The sequence below is a fragment of the Capsaspora owczarzaki genome (assembly GCF_000151315.2).
Source record: "Capsaspora owczarzaki ATCC 30864 unplaced genomic scaffold supercont2.8, whole genome shotgun sequence".
NCBI lineage: Eukaryota > Filasterea > Ministeriida > Capsasporidae > Capsaspora > Capsaspora owczarzaki.
This window is the reverse complement of record NW_011887299.1, coordinates 1,399,932-1,416,448: the sequence shown is the minus strand read 5'-3', so window position 1 is coordinate 1,416,448 and position 16,517 is coordinate 1,399,932. Positions and strand designations below refer to the sequence as shown.

At 55.5% G+C, this 16,517-nt stretch overlaps 6 protein-coding genes across 7 annotated transcripts; 3 read left to right on the top strand and 3 right to left on the bottom strand.

Annotated features, from left to right (window-relative positions):
* Positions 1-257: 257 nt before the first annotated feature.
* On the bottom strand, positions 258-1,952 carry CAOG_05363 (Ndufa9 protein; the record flags this gene model as incomplete). The annotated part of the gene is made up of 4 exons (XM_004346998.1): positions 258-357; positions 432-596; positions 745-1,438; positions 1,937-1,952. 4 exons carry the CDS (start codon positions 1,950-1,952, stop codon positions 258-260), a joined length of 975 nt encoding a protein of 324 aa, XP_004347048.1.
* A 44-nt stretch (positions 1,953-1,996) lies between these two features.
* On the bottom strand, positions 1,997-3,983 carry CAOG_05362 (beta-aspartyl peptidase). The gene is made up of 3 exons (XM_004346997.2): positions 3,306-3,983; positions 2,958-3,119; positions 1,997-2,761 (listed from the first exon to the last, which is right to left on the bottom strand). The coding sequence occupies exons 1-3, from the start codon at positions 3,908-3,910 to the stop codon at positions 2,302-2,304; spliced, it is 1,227 nt and encodes a 408-aa protein (XP_004347047.1). The 5' UTR covers positions 3,911-3,983; the 3' UTR covers positions 1,997-2,301.
* A 305-nt stretch (positions 3,984-4,288) lies between these two features.
* Positions 4,289-7,753, top strand: CAOG_05361 (hypothetical protein; the record flags this gene model as incomplete). The annotated part of the gene is made up of 17 exons (XM_004346996.2): positions 4,289-4,369; positions 4,462-4,545; positions 4,622-4,705; positions 4,830-4,913; positions 5,003-5,086; positions 5,173-5,256; positions 5,346-5,423; positions 5,509-5,592; positions 5,667-5,750; positions 5,825-5,908; positions 5,983-6,066; positions 6,152-6,235; positions 6,318-6,401; positions 6,491-6,574; positions 6,665-6,748; positions 6,819-6,902; positions 7,198-7,753. Coding segments are annotated over 17 exons (1,891 nt in total), but the record flags the coding sequence as incomplete, so codon positions are not given.
* A 233-nt stretch (positions 7,754-7,986) lies between these two features.
* Positions 7,987-12,768, top strand: CAOG_05360 (5-oxoprolinase; the record flags this gene model as incomplete). The annotated part of the gene is made up of 5 exons (XM_004346995.1): positions 7,987-8,136; positions 8,432-8,574; positions 8,710-8,800; positions 8,928-9,693; positions 9,821-12,768. 5 exons carry the CDS (start codon positions 7,987-7,989, stop codon positions 12,766-12,768), a joined length of 4,098 nt encoding a protein of 1,365 aa, XP_004347045.1.
* A 110-nt stretch (positions 12,769-12,878) lies between these two features.
* On the bottom strand, positions 12,879-14,326 carry CAOG_05359. 2 transcript variants are annotated; one of them, XM_011272195.1, is made up of 2 exons: positions 14,219-14,326; positions 12,879-14,104 (listed from the first exon to the last, which is right to left on the bottom strand). In XM_011272195.1, exons 1-2 carry the CDS (start codon positions 14,223-14,225, stop codon positions 13,047-13,049), a joined length of 1,065 nt encoding a protein of 354 aa, XP_011270497.1. In that variant the 5' UTR covers positions 14,226-14,326; the 3' UTR covers positions 12,879-13,046. The 2 variants fall into 2 exon arrangements, with proteins under 2 accessions (XP_011270497.1, XP_004347044.1); XM_004346994.2 differs by having other exon boundaries at positions 12,879-14,326.
* Positions 14,327-14,543: 217 nt separating this feature from the next.
* CAOG_05358 (hypothetical protein) lies at positions 14,544-16,454 on the top strand (the record flags this gene model as incomplete). The annotated part of the gene is made up of 3 exons (XM_004346993.2): positions 14,544-15,641; positions 15,799-16,134; positions 16,287-16,454. Exons 1-3 carry the CDS (start codon positions 14,583-14,585, stop codon positions 16,452-16,454), a joined length of 1,563 nt encoding a protein of 520 aa, XP_004347043.1. The 5' UTR covers positions 14,544-14,582.
* Between the last annotated feature and the right edge of the window lie 63 nt (positions 16,455-16,517).

The window sequence follows — 16,517 nt, the reverse complement described above, 5'->3', positions numbered from 1 at the left end:
ATCACCTCGAAGAATGGCGCATCAGAAATTTGAAAAAAAAAGGTCAGAAATCTCGAAACAAGAATCGCAATCGCAAAAAGATGCCAGCGAAAACCTACACGAATGGCAAGATCCTTGGACCAGACAGGCGAGTAAATAGGCACCTTCTCGAGAACGGACGCAGCAAGTCTAGAGGTTGGCACACGGACGTGAGTGAGTTGAAATAGAATAAAACGACCGAAAGAGTCCACGAAACAAACGGGGCGCAAGGCCACAACTCACTCGGCAATTTCGCTGGGAACGTGGAATGCGCGCATCGGTCGGCGAGCCATGTCGCACATGTATTGCAAAAGCTGGGCGGTGGTGTACTCCTTGGGGCTGTGGTATTGTCGTTTCAGTTAGCAAAGGCATACACAAAACACTCATAATAAAAAAAAAATGCTGATGCCTACCCAACAAGCTCGAAAGTCTTGCCAGCAGTGGTGCGCTCCTCCATTGCTCGGATCAGAGCACGGGCAACATCCACGACATAAATGGGTTGCTTGCGGGTCTCGCCATAGTTTTGCAGCGGGACGCCGAAAGGTGTTCGCATCGGAACAGACAGGCGATTGAAGAGTCTACAAGTGCACAATCACCACCAAAGCAAAAAAAAGTAAATAAATCAAGCAAAACCGCAGGCAGTGTTCAGAGGACGAAGGGACCCAACAACACGAAAAAAAGAAAGAAAGAAAGAAAGAAAAAAAAAACCATCCATCCCCTCCTCACCGGTCCTCGGGGCCGAACAGAGTCGCAGGGCGAATAATGGTGGCGTTAGGGAAGGCAGCAAGAACAGCTTGCTCGCCGAGTGCCTTGGACTGCAGGAAGGGGCTTCGCGACTCGGTGCTGGCGTTGAGGGCAGAGACGTGGATGAGGCGACCGACACCGGCCTCCTGGCAAGCGCGGGCGATCGTCTCGGCGCCAGTCACGTGCACGTCGTGCAGCGAAAAGTTGCGCGTGGCAAACTCCTGGCCGACGAGGTTGAACACGACGTTCGAGTGCTCGACAAGGCGCTTGACCGTGTCCTTGTCGCGAAGGTGGTAGAAGGGGAAGGAGAACTGGCCGAGATCGCCCATCGGCTTGAGGTGGCGGTAGGCATGCTCGTCTCCGCGGTATGGCAGGATGAGCTGGGAGCCGACGCGGCCTAGCCGGTTGACCAAGTAGCGGCCAATAAAGCCGGTCGAGCCAAAGACCGTGGCGACAACGCCCGAGACGGACGAGCGGCCGCCGGTGCCAGCGCGCGAGACCGGGCCACCAGACCACTTGGCCAGCGTGTGGGTTGCAACGGCGTCGTCGCCAGCGCGGGTCAGCGGGACGCCGGCGCTCTTCACCGGAGTCGAGGACGAGGCAGAGGCGATCGAGGTCGAGAGCGCGCGTGCTGCGATCGACGACACGGACGACGACTTGGCTGCGACGAGGCGACCTGTTTGATGGTGGGGGGGGGGGTTGTTGTTGTTTTGTAGAAGACAAGTGCATGACGATGTGAGTGATGAAGTGAAGAGTGGAAGGGGGACGACACAGAGAGAGAGAGCCCTCTTCCCTCGTTCCGCTCAAGTGGACTCGTGAGCGACGCTTGTGGGGAATGTCTGGCATGCGTGTCCTGTGGTCTATGCTATGTTGGTTTCCCTCCCCCCCCCTCCCCAGCCTCCCTCTGCTCGAGTCGCTTTGATGTGAGAAGGCAATGAAAAAAAAAAGGATGAGATCGTCCCTTTTTTTTTTTTTTTTTTTTTTTTTTTTTTTGCTGGATTTCCATTGGGATTTTTTTTTTTTTTTTGGCTTGTTGGCTTGGATTTCCATTTGATGGCAACGCGATGAAAGACAGCACGTCGCATTGATGAATGGCGGATAGACACTCAAAGAGGACAGGGTGGGTCGAGGGGAGGAGGAGGGCTATGGAGGGGAAATGGACCGAAAGACAGACCTTGGCTGGAGAGCATTGGGAAAAGGAAGAAGGAGTGGGTCTGAGATTGGGAGCGTCAGAGAATCAGAAGAGTAATAGTCATTGGTACAATCATACAACAACACAGAAAACAGACAAACAGGACCAGATCCAGCAGGACGAGCCGGATTGAGATTTCCACTTCGAAACACCAAGCGTTCATGTTGACACTTGTGCGAAGTCGAACTTGCAAGCGACAAAGCTGCAAATGTAGAGAAGACGTCCAACGTCGAATTAGTCATTCACTGTGGTTCTCCGGCTTCCACAGCGCCTTTTTTGTTTGTTTGACGAACGTTCGCACTTCGACAGCTTTGCAACCTCTTTCGCTCTCTGGTGCAGTTGCTGCATCAACTCTCAAACATCCCCTTGCTCACCCAGGTCGGTGTCTTGAGCAGCACACCTCGTGCTACCACATAGCGGACCTCAGAGAGTTCCGGGTTGAGCACGATGAAATCAGCGGCACCAGACTTGCAAAGCCGCCCCCGGGCTCCGGCAAACACGTAGTCTCCTGGATGAGAAGTAATCAGGGGCAATGCTGCTTCGAGTGACCAGCCTCGTTCCTTGACGAGACGGCGCACAGTGGCGAGCAATGCATCCTGCTTGCCAACGCCATACTTGACCAGGCTTCCTTTGGCGTCAAACATAGGGAAGGAGCCATAACCATCCGAGCTGACAGTGATGCGGCTCATGGTGCATCCGCTCTCCTTGAACTCGCAGAGGGCGTCGAGCGTGGGCGTGGCAGTCGCACTTGCAGCGTCGGCGGTCATGTCGACATGCCCACCAGCTTCGACCCACTTTTTGGCATCCCTGATGAGGATTGTGCAATGTGTTGGTTGAGTGCACGGAAGAACAAACAGGAGCATGGGTGAGTCGGGCGAGAGGTCCATCACACACTCTGTGTTACCCAGCTCAACTCTTCTCTGCGCTTCACTCTCGCTGTGGTTTTTTTTTGTTCTTTTTCACCAATAAATTGACCGAAACCAAAAAAATATATAGCACCTACGCTAATAGCCCTGGCCCTCGACTCGACACATGGGTCGGGTAAATGTTTTGAATCGGAATTGCCGTCGAGCGCACAATCTTCCACAACGGCTCGAGCATTTCGGCGCCTTGACCGACGTGAAAGTGGGACAGGCCAGTCTTCCCGGCAAGCATGCCAGCAACTCTGTATCAGCAAGCGGACGTGATGCGGGCATGAGTGAATCATTGCAAATGCGCAGTTTTGAGGCATATCTCGTCCCCACCCGCCTCCATACAGCTTGAAAGATGCTCCAAACCCAAAAAGTCGCCCCGTGCCAAGATGACACTTTAACAAACAAAAGCAAACCCTGAAACAACGCAGCACACTGACCTGGCATCGCTCACAATGCTCGTCAACTCGTCAAACGACGGCACGGACGAGCGGTGATCTGAAATGGCAATCTCGCCGACCCCGATAATTTGCTCAATGGTGATGATATCCTGCATGATGCTCGACGTGAGCGTTGGAGGCGGCGTTCGATATGCACCGGTGAAGAGCGCGACATTCAATCCGCCGCGCTGCAATGCTCGTCCTTTGGCCAGGAGATTCTCGAGCGATCGCGTCACCGAGTCGGTTCCCGTGAGGCCTACCAGCGTCGTGACGCCATTGCAGACAATCTCGGACAGGGCGGCTTCCGGTGTGCGCGACTCGGGTCCCATCTCGCCTCCGCCGCCAGCAATGTGAACGTGCACGTCGACCAAGCCCGGAACGAGGATTCCTCCAGATATGTCAACGAGGCTTCCCGATGAGCCTAGTTGCTGCACCAGCGCGGTTGCAGTCGCGGTGGCCTGCGAGCCGCGCTCCAGAATGGCGGCAATCCGATCGCCGGCAACCAGCACGTCCACTGCTCCGAGCGGTTCCGGTGCATAGACGGCCTCGGCGCCAACATAGAGTGTCAATGGAGACTGGGCCGGGCGTTGATCTGCCTGCGCCATCTCGCTTTTGTGCAGTACGCCTCGTAGAATTCTCAAATTTGGGCTCAAATTTGGCTCGGATTTTGGTGCAAAATTGTCGACTGAGATTCAAAAGGATGGCCCGAATAGTGCGTAACTCTCAGAGAACGAGAGTCAACTCGCATTCAGCCACATATGGTTGCAATGACCAATTCTAGACGCAAAAGTCAATAGCCTCCTAGATTCTATGAAACTCAAACAACTCGTCTGTTGCTTTCTCACAAAGTTTCACTATGTACATGTTCATTGTCTTTTGCGCTACTTTTGCTCATCAACCAACTGTTTATAATAATACATGAATGCTCAGCGGTCGAACAGACTGGGTTGCTGGACCGCGTGGCTTGACAGTCTACTTTCAACCATGCTTTTGTATGAGAATATGGATGTCTATCAGCGCGAGCTGTACGACATAGTCAAGGAGGACGAGGGTAAAGAGCTCTGGTAAGAACAAACAGCCGAGTGCATTGGAACCAGCGTTGGCAGGGTGCGCGTGTCAGTATACATGTACTGACGAGCACGGGACGGAAACCCAGTCTGGAAGCACGCGAGATTGACGACCACGACACACTGGGGCTTGCCGAAGCACTTCAAGTGAACACGAAGCGGGCAGATCTCAGGTCAGGCATCATTTCGATTTGATCGATTGCATGTGAGCAGAGCGGTCTGCTCAATGATGGAGGGGAGGACGAACAGTCTGGGTCAGAATCAGATTGGCTGCGCTGGAGCAGGCGCGATCGCTGAGGCACTCAAAGTGAACACGACGCTGGTTCGGCTCTCGTAAGACATCTCGCTTGGGGAGTTGCGGGGCGGGGTGGGAGAGAGAGAGAGAGAGAGAGAGAGAGAGAGAGAGAGGGTTGCGGGTGATGATAAGGAGTGCTCACTGATGGAGGCGATGGACCAGTCTGGACGACAATCAGATTGGCGACGCTGGAGCGCAAGCAATCGCCGAGGCACTCAAGGTGAACACGGGGCTGGAGACGCTCGAGTACGGCATCTTGTTTGAACTGATGCGTGTGCGTGTGCGTGAGCAGAGGGGTGTCGAAAGTGCACACTGATTCAGGGGGGGATGAGCAGTCTGAACTGGAATCGGATTGGCGCTGCTGGAACGCAGGCGATTGCTGAAGCACTCAAGGTGAACAAGACGCTGACTAATCTCGAGTAAGGCATCTCAAATTTGCTGATGCATTTGCGTTGGTGATTTCAACAGAGCTTAGAATGCTCACTGATGGAGGGGACTTGGACAGTCTGTCGGATAATCAGATGGGAGATGTTGGGGCGCAGGCGATCGCTGAGGGTCTCAAAGTGAACACAACGCTTGACACGCTCAAGTAAGTCATCTCACTTTGACTAAAGTGTATGGTAGCGGGAAATTCGTGTGGGATGGTAAGAGTGGCTCACCGATGCTGGGAACGGATAGTTTGGCCTCGAATACAATTGGCGAAGCGGGAGTGATCGCTGAGGCACTCAAAGTGAACACGAGGCTGACTCAGCTCCGGTAAGGGATCTCACCTTGACTGATGCATTTAAATGATTTCAGGAGACGTCATTCATAGCGGCTAACTGAAGGAGGGAATGAGCAGGCTGGGCGAGAATCGGATTGGCGATGCTGGAGCGCAGGCAATTGCTGAAGCACTCAAGGTCAATCCGACGTTGCGTGAGCTCATGTAAGGCATCTGTGCTTGTGAGTGAGTGATTTCAGAGGAGCATTCAGAGTGGCTCACTGCTCGAGGACGGACAGGCTGGGTAGTAATCGGATTGGCGACGCTGGAGCGCAGGCAATCGCTGAAGCACTCAAGGTCAATCCGACGTTGCGTGAGCTCGTGTAGGGCATCTGTGCTTGTGAGTGAGTGATTTCAGAGGAGCATTCAGAGTGGCTCACTGCTCGAGGACGGACAGGCTGGGTAGTAATCGGATTGGCGACGCTGGAGCGCAGGCAATCGCTGAAGCACTCAAGGTCAATCCGACGTTGCGTGAGCTCGTGTAGGGCATCTGTGCTTGTGAGTGAGTGATTTCAGAGGAGCATTCAGAGTGGCTCACTGCTCGAGGACGAACAGGCTGGGTAGTAATCGGATTGGCGACGCTGGAGCGCAGGCGATTGCTGAGGTACTCAAGCCGAACACGGCGATGACTTGGCTCGGGTAAGCTGCCTACCGATGCACGCGAGCGAGTTGGCGGTTTTTTGGCTGAGGACGTGCAGAGTGGCTCATGAAATGGCGGATGCAGCTTGGGAGGGAATCAGATTGGCCCTCTTGGAGCGCAGGCGATTGCCGAGATGCTCAAGGTCAACAAGACGATGAAGAATCTCTAGTATGTCATCCAACTGTGTTGCAAATGGTTGTTCTTGCAAGAGGCATTGTTAGAGTCCACTCACTGATAGGGCGATGGACAGTGTGGCGGGAAATAGGTTTGGTGGTGATGGAGCACTGGCAATTGCTGAAGCATTCAAGGTGAACACGACGATGACTACACTTGAGTAGGGCATTTGACTTTCACTGTTGGATAAGAGTAGACGATCACAGCAAGGTGCTCACGACTGGAGGTGGGGGCGGGGAACACGAACAGTTTGCGCGACAACCAACTTGGTGACGCCGGAGCAATGTCGATTGCTGGGACACTCAAAGTGAACACGACGGTGACCGGAGTCTAGTAAGGCGTTTCACTTTGACTGATGATGTGTGTGGATGGTTTCAGCAAAGGGTAGTCCGTGCGCTCACCGACGGAGATGGCATGGTACAGTCTGTGTGACAATCAAATTGGAAGTGCTGGAGCGCGGGAGATTGCTTTGGCGCTCAAAGTGAACACCACGCTGACTTCGCTTGGGTCAGTCATCATCTCACCTTGACTGATGCGAGTGAGGTGTGAAGAGTACTCACGGATGAAGGACGGGTAGGTTGAGAGCAAACCAAATTACCGAAACTGGAGCGCAGGAGATAGCGAAAGCTCTCAGAGTGAACAAAAAGCTGAAGTATCTGGAGTAAGTTGTCGTGCGCTTTGTTCACTTCGGGATACGCAGGGAGGCCAAATGCTTGTCATCCTGCTCACCATCTCGTATGTTTTTTTTTCTTCTGGGGAACAAAAACCAAACAAAAACAGCCTCGAATCGAATTGCATCAACATACGTGGAGTTCGAGCGATCGAGGTGGCAGGTTGGAATCTGACAGAGTTTGAGTAGGTCGCGTATTCATGTGTTTTGCTCGCCATTGAATGCCCTCTCCATGCTTTGTCCAACTAGTTTAAGTGCTCATCTATCTCGACTGTTTGTTGCGCAGAAACGACCTCCAGATGAACCCTCGTGTATTCTCCATGTTTCCACGATTGGCAACTGCTGACGAGGTTCAGGCCGTGTTTCGCTTGCTGACCAGCAGCCCGAAGCTAAAGGTTGGATCGAAATCTCTGCCTGCACTGCCAGCCGAGGTGGCCGAGATCATTATGGATCAGGCGCAGTACTGGCAGGGTGCGCAACGTACCCTGCGACTAAAATATGAAGAGGGTGCTCGTATCCCTGTTCTCATGGTCAAAGTGCCTCAGAGCGTCGATGGAACTCCAACCCGTGTGAAATCAGTTCAAGTGGTTCGTTACATGCACTTGGGCGGCAACACTGGTCGCGGCTGTTGTGGCTTGATTGCTGCAGATGAGAAAGTTGTTGCTCGATTCAAGCACAAGGAGCAACCGACTGTCGTCGATGCGAATATCGAACTCACGACGTTCTGGCCAGTGGCGTGTCCCAACCTCCGACAAATCCGCGCGGGTTGGAAAGTGTTCATTCAACCCGCCCAGTATCCCCAAGATTTGATTTTGGAGCGGCTGTATGTCGGCTATGTCTAGCGGCACTCTCTCCTTGAACGAGTGCATTGAAGTTTCCCCTCAAACCCTGAAAAGTGCTTGGCGCTCGACCTTCATGACGATTCACTGTGGTCGAGCGCATTCAAAAGTCAATCCATTGTCATCCTTCTTTCATTCAAACAATCCAGCACACACCTTACTCTCCATCATATCATATCAAACGAAGCTGTATTTCACTGCCCACTCTTTCATTTCCCTCCCCACCCCCACCCCCAATGTTCCGCTTTGCCATTGATCGCGGCGGGTCGTTCACGGACGTTTACGCCGAGCTGCCCGACAACCGCGTCCGCGTGCTCAAGCTGCTCAGCGTCGACCCTGCGTATCCCGACGCGCCCACCGAGGGCATCCGACGCATCCTCACCCAGGTGAAGCCCGACGCAGCGGACGCACGGGAGAAAGCGAGAGCGAAAGGGGGAAGAAAGCACGGCGACATTTTGCAGTGGATGGCCAACCTCTGCCTCCTGCCCCTCTGCCTCCTGGCCACCGCCCTGTCGCTCGCTTCAGACAACCCCTGTTCGCTTGATGGAACGCTTGAGTGAATCGAGTGATGACGAGTGCGAACAACCAATGGCTGAACCGAAGAAAACAAAAATCTTGAAAATTGAATGACGTTTCGCTGAAATCTGCTCGCTGCTCACTGCTCTGTCTGTGTTTCTGCAGGAAACGGGCGTCGACCACCCGGCGGGGAAGCCGATCGATACATCGCGCATCGAGTGGATCCGCATGGGCACGACGGTCGCCACCAACGCACTGCTCGAACGCAATGGCGAGCGATGTGCGCTGCTCATCACGCGAGGATTCCGGTAACAACATACTGCGATTCTCAGATTGCGGGATTGCGGGGGAGGGGGGGAGAGAGAGAGAGAGAAGAGAAGAGAACGAGCGGTAAACAAGTTCCCACTCAAAAGACTCTCACAATCCCTCTTGTATGGCGTTAGTGATTTGCTGCATATCGGAACGCAATCGAGGCCTCGCATCTTTGATTTGCAGATTGCCATGCCGGAACGCTTGTACGAGCGGGTGATTGAGGTACCATCATCATTGAGGCGTTGTTTTTGCATGTTGTATTGCAGCTCCTCTGGCGGTTTTTCCCCTTTGTAACAACCTCGTGCCAACACTGATGCTCGACTGCCTTTTTTTTTTTTGTATTTGAAAGGTCGACGAACGTGTCCGCGTCCTGACCGCAGAACAAGTCGCGCAGGAATCCGCCGAGCATGCAGGCAGCAGCGCAAGCATCCAAATTGGCATTACCGGAGAGTCGGTCATGGTGGAGCAACCCATCGACATGGCGGCTCTCGAACGCGATCTCAAGCAGGCGTTTGATGCTGGAATTCGCAGTGTGGCCGTCGTCTTGATGCACTCGTACACCTTTCCCGACCACGAACGCCAGGTCGGCGCTGTTGCCAGCCGTCTGGGCTTTTCAAACGTGTCTCTCTCCTCAGCCATCATGCCGATGGTCAAAATTGTGCCTCGGGGATTCACTGCAGTAGCAGATGCCTACCTCACTCCCGCCATTCAACGCTATGTCGATCGATTTTCTCGCGGCTTTGACGAGCGGATGGCTCAAGGCAAGGTGCCGGTGCTGTTTATGCAGTCTGACGGCGGTCTCACGCGCGTGGATGCCTTCTCCGGGTCGCGAGCCATTCTCAGTGGGCCCGCTGGCGGTGTTGTTGGCTACGGCAAGACAACCTTTGACTATGACGCCACAACGCCTGCCATCGGCTTTGACATGGGTGGCACGTCCACGGATGTCTCTCGGTATGCTGGCACGTATGAACACGTCTTTGAATCGACCACTGCCGGCGTGACCATTCAAGCGCCTCAGCTCGACATCAACACTGTCGCTGCTGGCGGTGGTTCGCGCCTCTTTTTTCGCGCCGGCATGTTTGTTGTTGGGCCCGAGTCCGTGGGTGCGCATCCAGGTAAACAGGACTGAACCGGTTGTGTTTTTTAGTTTCTTTCTCCATCGACGCAACCTGTTGTGTCGGACTTCAAGCACTCACGCTTGACTCTTCGCCTGCTCGCTTGCTTGCTTGCATGCTATTTTAGGGCCAACCTGCTACCGCAAAGGCGGACCGCTGGCCATCACAGACGCCAACCTGTTTTTGGGACGATTGATGCCGGAATTCTTCCCGCACATTTTCGGCCCGAGCGAGAATGAGCCGCTGGATGTCGATGCGACACGGGCGTCCTTCCTTGCGCTGACAGACCAGGTGAATGCCTTCCTGAAGCAGCAGTACGAGGAGCGCATCGGCCAAGACGAGCAAGCGTCCCGCACCGCCCCACCTTTTGCACCCATGACCGCCGAGGCCGTTGCCCTGGGCTTTATTCGTGTGGCCAACGAAGCAATGTGCCGCCCCATTCGCGCCATTACGCAGTCGAAAGGCTACGACACAACAACGCACACCTTGTCCTGCTTTGGCGGCGCGGGTGGCCAGCACGCGTGTGCCATTGCCCGCTCGCTCGGCATGCGCAAAATCTTCATCCACAAGTACTCTGGCATTCTCTCAGCTTACGGCATGGCGCTGGCGGACGTTGTGTGCGAGAAACAAGAGCCGTGCGCCACCATCTACAGTCCCGCGTCGCTTCCCGACCTCCAAGCCCGGCTTGCGCGGCTCGGCGAGGCGTGCAAAGCAGAACTGCGACAGCAAGGCTTTGCAGACGACCGCATTTCGCTCGAGTACTTTGCCAACATGCGCTACGATCGCACCGATTGCGCCATCATGGCGCCGGCATCGTCGCTCGATGCGCCTGACTTTGAGCGGGCCTTCCTCGATTGCTACCGCACCGAGTTTGGCTTTGTCCTGCGCGAGCGCACCATCGTTGTCGACGACGTTCGCGTGCGAGCTTCTGGCCATACCATCCCGGCTGCTCGGTCTCCCCTCGAACCTGCTTCGACTCCAGGCTCGGAACCCCCGCGCTCCAAGTTCACCGCTTGCTACTTTGAGGATGGGCTGCGCGAGGACACTGGCGTTTTCAGCACCGAGCACATGCGCCCTGGCCATGTTGTGCACGGGCCGGCCATTCTCGTGGACAAGAACAGCACCATTTTGGTCGAGCCGCAGTGTCGAGCGGAACTCACACCCCAAGGCGACGTCGTGGTCCACGTCCAGAGCGCGACCCAGTACCAAGGCGGCAGCCAGTCTGCCACAGACGGTGGCGCTGCGACGGTCGACGTGCCGCTGGATGCCATCCAGCTGTCGATTTTCGGCCATCGCTTTATGAGCATTGCCGAGCAGATGGGCCGCGCCTTGCAGCGAACGTCAATCTCCACCAACATCAAGGAGCGTCTGGACTTTTCTTGCGCGCTGTTTGGCCCAGATGGAGGCCTTGTTGCCAATGCGCCCCACATCCCTGTGCATCTTGGCGCCATGCAGGAAGCCGTGCGCTTCCAGGTGGAACATCTCGGGCCAAACTTGCACCCCGGCGACGTGCTCGTGTCCAACCACCCCGCGGCGGGTGGCTCGCACCTGCCCGACATTACAGTCATCACGCCCGTCTTCCGGCCAGGCATCACCAAGCCTGTCTTTTTCGTGGCGAGCCGAGGCCACCACGCCGACATTGGCGGCATCACGCCTGGCTCGATGCCACCCACCTCCAAGACGCTGCTGGAAGAAGGCGCCAGCATCATTTCGTTCAAACTGGTCGAGAAGGGCGAGTTCCAAGAGGCTGGCATCACGGAGATTTTGAACTCGCCTGCCAAGTTGCCCGGATGCTCGGGGACGCGCAACCTCTCGGACAATCTGTCGGATTTGAGGGCGCAAGTCGCGGCCAACCAACGCGGCATTGTCCTGGTGAATGAGCTGATTGACTACTACGGCCTGCACGTCGTTCAGGCGTACATGGGCTACATTCGCGAAAATGCCGAGGTGGCAGTGCGCGAGATGCTTCGAGAAGTGGCTCGCAAGGCGCGCTTGTATCGCGGCTCGACCTCGCTAGTCGCTTCCGACAGCATGGACGACGGCACGGCGATTTGTCTCAAGATTGACATTGATGAGACCACAGGCTCGGCCACGTTTGACTTTGCGGCGACGGGCCCGGAGGTGTATGGCAACTGCAACGCGCCTCGTGCGGTGACCTACTCGGCCGTGATTTACTGTCTGCGCTGCCTTGTGGGCCACGACGTGCCGCTCAACCAGGGCTGCCTCAATCCCGTGAACATTGTCATTCCGGACGGGTCCATTCTCGCGCCTAGCCGCACTGCTGCTGTCGTTGGAGGCAACGTGCTCACCTCGCAGCGCGTGGTTGATGTGGTTTTGAAGGCCTTTGGCGCTTGCGCTGCCTCCCAGGGGTGCATGAACAATCTCACGTTCGGCGACGAGACGGTGGGCTACTACGAGACGATTGCTGGCGGCGCTGGAGCTGGCCCTACCTGGCACGGTCGCGGAGGCGTGCATACGCACATGACCAACACGCGCATCACCGATCCCGAAATCCTCGAGCGGCGCTACCCCGTGATTCTTCGGCAGTTTTCGCTGCGAGAAGCTTCCGGTGGTCGCGGCCAGTTTTCCGGCGGCGATGGTGTGATTCGGCTGATTGAGTTTACCCGTCCGCTCACGGTGAGCATTCTGTCCGAGCGCCGCACCATGCGCCCGTACGGGCTGTTTGGCGGGGAAGCGGGCGCGTCCGGCATGAATCTGTTGATTGTTCCGCGCGAGAAGGATGCCTCCAGGGCGGCTCCTACCCCGGCAGTTGGGTCGATTGCTGCGCAGCACCTTCAAGACAGCCGTTTGATCAACCTGGGTGCGAGATGCACCGTGCTGGCCAACCGCAAGGACAAGCTCGCCATCTTGTCGCCTGGCGGCGGAGGCTATGGTCGCGCTCCTGCGACTGATCACCCAGATACCCGCACATCTGCTAACGAGCTGACAACCTCGCCATCCGAAGAAGAGCTGGCCTACCAAAGCATTGTTCGTCGCCATGCGGCCGTGTCAACGCTGCTCGATCGCAGCAGTGGCAGCGTTGCCGAATACCTTCGAGCCCAAGAGAGCGCGTAAAACAGTTCATTTGTTGCATTTTTTGTGTCGAGATTGTTTGGTCTGTTTATTTTGTTTTGTTGATTTTTTTTTTTTTTCGTGTAGCTCTATCGATTAAAGTTCTGAATGTGCACCGAAAACAACTGGATTTGCAATGATAAAACAAACACGTGGTTGAAGCACGAAACACAAAATCAGAATCAAACGAAAACACAAACAAAAAAAAACAAGAGATCAATGTCAAAAAGAAACACAAAACGCAAAGCTTGGAAGAGTCGCCCCAACTCCTCAACCAAAGTTTACTGCGCGGGGAGCTCCACAACCACTTTACCAGCACTCTTGCCAGTGTGCAGGTACTCGACAGCGTCGGCAACGGCCTCAAGACCGACGAATTTGCGCGAGTCCACAAAGCCCTTGACCTTCTTGTCGGCGACGAGCTGGATGAGCTTTTCCAAGTGCGCCTTGATCTTGTCGGTGTATTGCATCAGGAAGAAGCCGCGAATGGAGCAGGACTTGCCCAGGAGGATTCTGCAGATGGACGCAGAGTCGAGGGTGGGCTTGGGAGCGGCGCTCGGGTCGGCGTACGAAGTAATGTAGCCAATGACAATGAGGCGACCGCGCTGCGCAAGCGAGCCGAGAGCCGTGTCAAACATGGAGCCGCCGACCGACTCGTACACGACGTCAATGCCGGTGGGCGCCTCGGCCTTGAGGACGTCCTTGAGATTCTGCGTCTTGTAGTTGATGCCGTGGCAGTTGAGCGAGTTGAGCAGCTCGACCTTGTCCGTGCTCGACGCCGTGCCGTACACCTTGCAGCCCTGGAGCGCAGCAAGCTGAACAGCCCAGAGACCCGTGCCACCCGCGGCGGCGGTGACGAGGACCTTTTCGCCGTTCTTGATCTCGCCGCACTCCTCGAGCGCAATGGACGCTGTGAGGCCGCTGACGAGGCAGGTCAGGTACGCCGGGTCGAGCGACGGGACCTTGAACGACCGCGCAGCAGCCAGCGAGATGACCTCCGAGAACGATCCGTCCGCCATGTACACGACGGCATCTCCGACGCGGAGGTGTGAGACGTCCGCGCCGACGTGCTCGACAACGCCCAGCGCCTCGAAACCCGCGCTGAACGGGGGCTTGACGGTCGGGTTGTAACGCCCCGCAGTAAAGTTAATGTCGGACGCGTTGATGCCCAGGAAGCGGTTGCGGATCAGGACGTGGTTTGGCTTGAGCGGAAGCGGAATTGGCTGCTCGACAATGGCAACGGCGGCCCGAAAGTCCGCAGTCAGCTGCTGGACTTGAATGACGCGAGCAGGGACGGACGAAGCAGAAGCAGAAGGAGCGGCGGCGGAGGCGGAAGCGGAAGCTGTGTGCAGCAGCAGAGCAGTAGCAGCAGCAGCAGCAGCAGCAGAGTGAGGAGACGGACGACGCCCCGATGCAAGCGCAGGTGCGAGCGCGGCAATGCGAGTCGCAGCGTTACCAAGCATGGTTTGGTTTTGTTCGATTGCTGAAGATGGAGCGGAACTGAGAAGTGAAAAGCCGAAAGAGAGAGAGAGATTGGAAGAATTGAATGAGAATGAACGAAGAGTGACTGACAACCAGAACGGAGAAAAAAAATCAGCAAATGGAGGATATACTAGATCATGTACGAGTATATTGAGAAGGTTGGTGGAAATGTTGGAAAGTGAAACGGAGGCGGAGCAGCAAGAGAGATTGAAGGAGCAGAATCTCAGATTTGCTCTGATCATCTTTATTGCTACTGTACAGTACAATTCTATAACAATCACGAATGCTGCTGCTCCAGTCCAAGAGCCAAGTGCCAAGTGCCAGTCAGTTCTGCAGTCATGGGCAGCCGCTCGACATGGACGAGCTCTGCATTTGGCGCTGGAGCTGGATCAAGACAGCTGCAATGGCGCACCTCTGCTGGTGCCGCAAGACCCGGCCCGACGACCACTGCACCATCGAGTCTGCTGGCAGGAGGACGGTGGCGACGAGGAGGAGGAGGAGGAGGAGGGCGGCAGCGCTGGGCGGTCATTGCGGCGGCACTCTTTATGCTGCTGCTGGGCGGGGCGTTCCTGCTCGCTCGCTGGCCAGCCACCGACACCAGTCGAGCAGATGAGACTGCGGGTGCACCGATGCGCAACCACGACGACGGTGGAGCAGCGGGACTGAAGAACGAGGAGGCCGACTCGGAATTGCACATTCTCACCGATCAAGACGCACGCTGGCACGATGGCGGAGAGGACAGGCCTCAAGACAGCCAGCTCGATACCAATGCTGATGGCACGGGCAGCCGGAATGGCGGCGCACCGAAAGCCACGGTAAAGCTCGACGCTGTCGACTTGTTTGGCCGCCAAGGAGATCGAGCGCTGCAGCTCATGGCAAAGGCCATGGAAGACGCATTCCGGGATGCTCAGTTCGTGAGCGACAACCGAGAAAAGCACATTCGCAGCGAGGTGGTTGGCCAGCACTATGCACACCTCTTTCAAATCGAGGTCGAGCACGCACAGTTCCAAATGTACGTGTTTTCGTCCTTCCGCGACCAGCTCGGAAAGCACATTGTCATGAATGGGCACTGGCAGGCGCGGTTTTGCACCGTTCTGAAGGCCGCAGCCGCAGTGGCGCTGAGACAGTCCGGAGGTCGCGCCATCATGGTCGATGTCGGCGCGGGTATCGGGTTTTTCTCGCTGCATGCCGCTTCCTTCGGCTTGCCAGTCTATGCGTACGAGCCTTTCGAAGACAACCTGACCTTGCTGAACGCTTCCATCCGAGCCAACGATGGATTTGGCTCGCTCATCCAGGTTCGACCCGTCGCGGTCGACTATGAACCCCGGCCCGCGGTGTGCTTCAAGCACCATCCTCACCACAAGCAAAATGTCAGACCTGTGCTGGAGTATGACGAGGTATGTGTGCGAGAATCGTTGGTTTCGAACAGCACTGCAAAGGTTGAGATTGTTGTGCGAATATTTTGGAGCAACCTGGTTCGGATGCTGACATTTGATGGTTGCCTTTTTTTTCTGTTTGATTTGCCTTTTTTTTCTTGTGCCATTCCATTCGTAGAATGAATGCGTCACTGTACCGGCAGTCCCTCTGGGAGACGAACTGACGCACAACCATCACCTGGCAATTCTCAAAATCTCCGTCAATGGATACGAGCATCGCGTATGGAAGAGTCTGCAACTATTGCAGACACTGGCGACTCGGCCGCCATGCGTCCTGTTTGTTGCCATTCAACCGGACGACATTGATGCCGCCACTCCGAGTGGCCAAAACGTCGATGACTGGGGTGCTCGCGCCTTTCTGCTGAGTCTGCTGGATGCTGGCTACAAGCTCACTTACGAGCAGCCGGACATCTATGACGAGAGCTACGATCAACGACTGATTGAGGTGCTTGAGGTAAGGCGTGGATCTGTTTGTTGCTTTGTTTTTTTTTTTTTTTTTCCTGTGGCCGTTTGTTTTGTTTCAATTTGATTCAGGATGAACATTGGATGTACGCTTTTGATCCGTAAGACTGACGTTTGTTTTGTCCCCACGATTGGACAATCTAGTTTCAAAAACAGGAGGCAAAGGACAATCCCAACGGCCCAGGTGTCGATATTGACTTTGAGGCGGTTCAAGAGCACAACAAGATGAAAGGGATGGCAGATCCCGGTGGCGGCGCGGTCACGTCGCTTCAAATTGCATCCCTGGATAGCACTCTGCAGCGTCTGCGGTGAGTAGAGGACGGCAGTGACTGATTGGTTGTTTTTGTCGGAGATGGGTCTAACGCTTGTATTTTT

Excerpts from the sequence above, each read along its gene's own strand:
- CAOG_05362 (XM_004346997.2), bottom strand. The coding sequence starts at position 3,910 with ATGGCGCAGGCAGATCAACGCCCGGCCCAGTCTCCATTGACACTCTAT. Across the intron at positions 3,120-3,305 it reads AGCATTGTGAGCGATGCCAG|AGTTGCTGGCATGCTTGCCG; the intron begins GTCAGTGTGCTG and ends TTGCTGATACAG. Across the intron at positions 2,762-2,957 it reads CGAGGGCCAGGGCTATTAGC|GGATGCCAAAAAGTGGGTCG; the intron begins GTAGGTGCTATA and ends AATCCTCATCAG.
- CAOG_05359 (XM_004346994.2), bottom strand. The coding sequence starts at position 14,225 with ATGCTTGGTAACGCTGCGACTCGCATTGCCGCGCTCGCACCTGCGCTT.